The following is a 5,174-nucleotide window of genomic DNA, read 5'->3' as shown; positions in this document are numbered from 1 at the left end:
ATTCTGTGATTCTGTGAAAACCATCTGCCTGAAACACAGTTTGGGGCCAAAAGAGGGCAGAGATGCAGTTGAAATATTAAACACCCAGTCAAGTATCATCCATCTTGCCAGGAGCTGCATGACCATCTCCAGTGGGACTTCTCCTAAGTCCCTTCTACAGCCATAACCAGAAGTCAGTGCTGGTGTGCGAGCAGTTTTCTGCAGGAATGGCTTTGTTCTTCCATGGTCATACAGCACCAGGCTTGCTTGTGACTGCTCCTGCAACATGAATCAACACTGAATAAAGTATGTCCCCTTTCTGGAAGTGTTCAAGGCCAGGCTGGATGAGGCTTTGAGCAACGCGGTCTAGTGGAAGGTGTCCCTGCTCATGGCAGTGGGGTTGGAACTGGATGATTTTTAAGGTCTCTTTCAATCTATACCATTCTGTGATTCACATTTTAAAATGAACTCTCCCAAAAAAGTCTGGATCTGGTGTACAGGATTCGAGAATATCCAGTGCTGGAGTCTTGGACAGCAGAAGCCTCTGTTCACAGAGCAGATACAAGGATCAGTCTGTATTTCTGCAGTCTTGTAGTCTCCATCATACACTGGAGGAACATGCTGCCCATCAGTGCCTCCCTGTTGATGGGCTTAGTCCCTACTGTTAAAATAGCAGCCACCGTTACAAATCAGGAAGAGAAAAAGGGGGCAAATAGTTGTCACTACACAAATCCCTTTTTCTTAAGACTTCAGGGTTGATAACACACTAGGGACACCTCATTCAGCTCCGGGCTGACATGTCCTACACATCCCTCTCAGCTTGCTGTTAGCTTCAGGACACTGACAAATCTCTTTTAAGTAGGCATCTAATCTAGATTCCCAGAAGTAATGAACAGTTCATACTTAGCCCAACAGGAGATTCAGTTATTCAGCACATCAGAAAATCAAGAGTATTTGTATGGGTACTTAAAACATGGAATTAAAGCTTAAATTTAGGAAATCAGCCCAGAAAAATACCAAACACTTCAGCTGAAGCAGTATAACCAATACTGTACTGCCAATAAAGCAAATGTGTCTAACAGGTCACCATCCTCTTCATTTTCTGTAAAATCATAACCTTTTAAGACACCACACAAAAAGAAACTAAAAAACTGCTGCTTCAGATCATAGTTACAAGTACGGACCTTACAGAAAATGGTGGGTGCACAATTTGAGGTAGGCAAAGACAAACAAATAAGTAAAACTTTGTAGCTGCAATGAAGAATTCCAAATTAAGTGCTGCTGAGGCTTTTGAGAGGGCGCTGATGAATCATGGAAAGAAGAAAAAAATATGGATGTGTAAGCAGGAAGAGCTGGAGGTGTTAAATAAAAAGTTATTTGAGAAACTACTAAAAATAGGAAAAAGTCAGTAGTAAGTTTCCAGAGGAGGAAGTAAACACTGAATCAGATTTTTAAAGGCATGCAAGATACAGCCATAGCTGAGAAAATCTGAGCCAACACATCAACACAGGCTAAGAGGAAGAATGTGAATTTGCCAAAAAAATACTTGTTACTAACTACATTATCTGTGACAACCAAGGTCTGAGTAAGGACTTCTGTCAGCAGGTCTGATCCTTTTCAGGTGTCCACATCTGTGTGTCTTGGCATTTCCTGTGGCAGCACCTAAAGGACAACAGCTTAAAAAACTGGTTCCAACATCCTGGATTTGTACAACATCCACAAAGAGACGAAACTGAGGCGATGTAGGTCTGCTGACACTTTAGAAGGAGGTACGTTTATGCTGCCTTAGTGACCCCATGGTAGAGAAAAATACTTCATTTAAAGCATGAATCTCCTACACAAAACAATGAATGAACAAGTCCCCTCCACTACACTTCCAGGGATAAACTTTACCTTTAAGTCTTCAACCACAATAAGGATTTTTAGAACTAAATGGTTCAAAACTTGCCAGCAAAGCAATTCTCAGCAAATGGAAGATCTCCAACTCATCAAACTGGAAGCTCAGAAACTGGCATTACAGAGAAAACAGCAGAACAGCTGGTTAGAAGACACGAAAAATAGTCTGTGTACCTCAGGAAATGCTTACAGTCACTCACTCAGAACAGAGGTATTTGCTGAAATCAGAGCCATAAATAAATCATATTGCTTAAAGTCATGTTTCAAGCTAAGTTCAGATCATACTAAAACTGTTATCAGTGCTTAACTTTCTACAGCATGCCACTCAAATTATTTGACTCTCACAAGCAGAACTATATTCATAAGCTCACAAGCTAATTCATATTAGGCTAATTTCTTTGTTTTACCAGGTAGTAGCAAAGGCCTGAAAGTGTTGCTCAAGGTCAAACAGAAAACACACAGCAGGACCAATAACAGAATCTAGCTTGTTATTGCCCCAAGTCCTGTGGTTTCAGTATTAGTCAGGCTGGTTCTTCACCTCTGCTGCAGTGAGGTTTTCTAATGGTGGATTAGAACCACTGCCAACAGCAGCACACATGGTGTAGAAGTGACCGACTCCGTGGGAAGACCTTGTGCAACAGGACAGTAATGAAGCCAACACACACACTAGGTAAAATACAAGGAGGTTTTTTTTTAAAAAAAAATTGTTTTCTGTTTTACAAGCAAATGTTTGTACAGAGGTTGGTGGAACACAAGCAGACAAAATAAGCAAAACACAAGACCAAGGGTTTGTCATATAGATCTGCAGCCAAAACTTAATAAAAGGGCAAGAACTGGAGATATTCACAGCGTTGATCAACTACAGGTCTATACCCCCTCCCCCCCGATACATGTGTATAACAGGAAAAAGACATCCAGCATCAGCTTGCAAGCAGCTAAAATGCCCTCAGAGCTCACTTCCATTTTAGTATCTGCACAATTCTAGGTGCAATGGAGCACAGAGACAACTGTCATCATTGTATAACCACTTCTTGCCAACTCTTTGTCACATACTGTTCCCAAACAAGAAGCAAACATAAAATCAGGAGCAGAGTGCTATGTATTATTTTACATCAGATTAAGAAAAAGAGTTGTAGTGTTTAGTAGTTTAGTTTGTCAACTCTTTGGATTTTCCTATGAGGATCTTGTTCCATCGCCTTCTACTTTGAAAACTTCCACTGGTACTCCTTCTCAAAAAATAAAAAAAGAAAAAAACCCAACCTTGATGTTATTTCACCCCAAATATAGAAATAGAGAGAGCAAATGCCAGGTTTGAATCAATTAAACAAAAACTTAGTTACCTACATGTGACGTTAGAGGAAGTGAGAATCTGATAGCTGGCCAGATACAAGAATGAGTTTCCCTTGGTTCTACCTACAGCATTTCAATAGCAACCTGTAGTCAGATAACTCTGGATATTTCTAGCAAAGCTCCTGCTAACAGTCCACTCATCCTGATTCAAACAGCTAAGCTTTTTAAATTCCTCCCTCCTTCCATTTCTCTGGGTTAAATGTGTATTTTCTTTGGATTTGGGAAGAAAGACCCATTCCTTGTGACTTTAGTCTCCATTCTGGCACAGAAAGTATTGTCCTGGAGTCAGGAGAGAACAAACTAGCTGCCAACCATCCAACGACCCCAAATCACTCTGGTGTGCAGAGATGGAGGACTTATGAGAGCAAAAGCTGTAACTCTGAGAGATACCATCAGGGAAGAGAAGTATGATAGCGCATAGTCCTTTTCCAAAGCTTCCCACTTATTCTGGATGTAGCACAGGGACTCCATGATGAAGCATCAGAACAAGGAAAGCAGGACCAGAGACAAAGCATCTTGTCAGCAGTGGCTTTTCAAAAGAACAAAGTCATCTGAAAGCTCAAAAAAAAACCAGGATCCCCAGAGCAATAAGCAGAATTGTGCAATTCAAAAACACACAGACGTGAATCTTAATTTCAAAGGGCTTTATATTACAAAAAAAAATGTAAGTCACAACGAATGTGAAAAATCCATTCAATGAGGCTTGTTTCCAGTTTGCTAGGAAAGCTACTTTTCTCTTCTTTATTCCCAGCCTACCGCTGAAAACATGATTGCCAAAACAGTGACACCTCCAGCTAGATTTTTAAAATCAAACTTGCTCTGCCAGATCCAGTACTCTGAACTTGTCCAGGTTGTAGAAACAAGCCTTCACGACTCTGCCTCCAAAGTATCTTCCATTTAGATCTACAACAGCTGGAATGGAAACCAAGAACAGGTCAGCAAGCAGAAACTTCATAAAATAAATATTTCTTTAGCCAAACAGTTTCATCAGTGAGACCGTTTAATCTCTCTACAGAAGTTAACTCTGAGGTTCACAAGACACAATTTATTATCCTACCTTTGATGGCAGATTCAACCCGTTCAAACTCTAAAAATATTCTTACAGCTTCATCATCAGGGGCACCAGGAATCTGAAAGAAAAAAAAAAAACCCCAAACCCACAAACAATTAGAACAGTAGCAAAAATACTGTTTTAAATTGCTGTTCTTCACGCAAGTACTGAAGAGAGAACAATAAAAAAGTTCCAAAAAGCACAATACCCAGAGATTTTTTGCCCAGTTTCTGACATTAAAAGTTTTTATCTTACAGATATGGAATACCCAGAATTACAACACAGCAAAGGGCCCTGCGAGATATTCCAATCTACGCCAATATTAGGCAGTAACAAGCCAGTTGTGAGGAATAAGTGCCCAGTTTGCTTTCAGAGAAGCCAAAAAGAGAGACAGAATATCTCTTACCTCAAAGATGACACATTTCCCAACCTTGCCGTATTTCTCACATTCCTCCTTAGTTTCAACTTCCAGATCTTCGTCCACCTCCCCAGCTCCTACCATGTTCTGAAAGTTAAAAGAATAAACCCAACTCACTGGATGTAGTCTGTATAGATAATTATGTAGGTAAATCAAAGATACATGTAACTGTGACCATGAAAAACCTTTAAATTCTGTTTACCAGTCAAGAGCCACAGGAGGAGACAGCTCCTCAGTACTAAGACAAGGTAACTGTATAATCTGAAGCAGTGTTACACAAGTTGTATCTCAAGAATCACAGAATCACAGAATGTTAGGGATTGGAAGGGACCTCAAAAGATCATCTAGTCCAATCCCCCTGCCAGAGCAGGAACCTAAATGAGATCACACAGGAAGGCGTCCAGGCTGGTCTTGAATGTCTCCACAGAAAGAGACTCCACAACCTCTCTGGGCAGCCTGTCCCAGGGCTCTGTCACCCCC

General features: G+C 40.7%; 1 protein-coding gene across 1 annotated transcript in view; it reads right to left on the bottom strand.

Moving 5' to 3' along the window:
- Nucleotides 1-3,714: 3,714 nt before the first annotated feature.
- Nucleotides 3,715-5,174, bottom strand: part of RBM17 (RNA binding motif protein 17) — a gene marked incomplete at its 5' end in the record, with an annotated part of 10,850 nt that continues 9,390 nt past the window's right edge. The window contains 3 exons of the mRNA XM_010165005.1: nucleotides 3,715-4,137; nucleotides 4,283-4,355; nucleotides 4,683-4,781. Coding sequence (XP_010163307.1) covers nucleotides 4,034-4,137; nucleotides 4,283-4,355; nucleotides 4,683-4,781 — 276 coding nt within the window. The remainder of the gene's footprint in view (nucleotides 4,138-4,282; nucleotides 4,356-4,682; nucleotides 4,782-5,174) is intronic.

Source organism: Antrostomus carolinensis, unplaced genomic scaffold (genome assembly GCF_000700745.2).
Source record: "Antrostomus carolinensis isolate BGI_N321 unplaced genomic scaffold, ASM70074v2 scaffold19063, whole genome shotgun sequence".
NCBI lineage: Eukaryota > Metazoa > Chordata > Aves > Caprimulgiformes > Caprimulgidae > Antrostomus > Antrostomus carolinensis.
The sequence above is the reverse complement of the archived record's forward strand: the minus strand, read 5'-3'. Positions and strand labels throughout refer to the sequence as shown.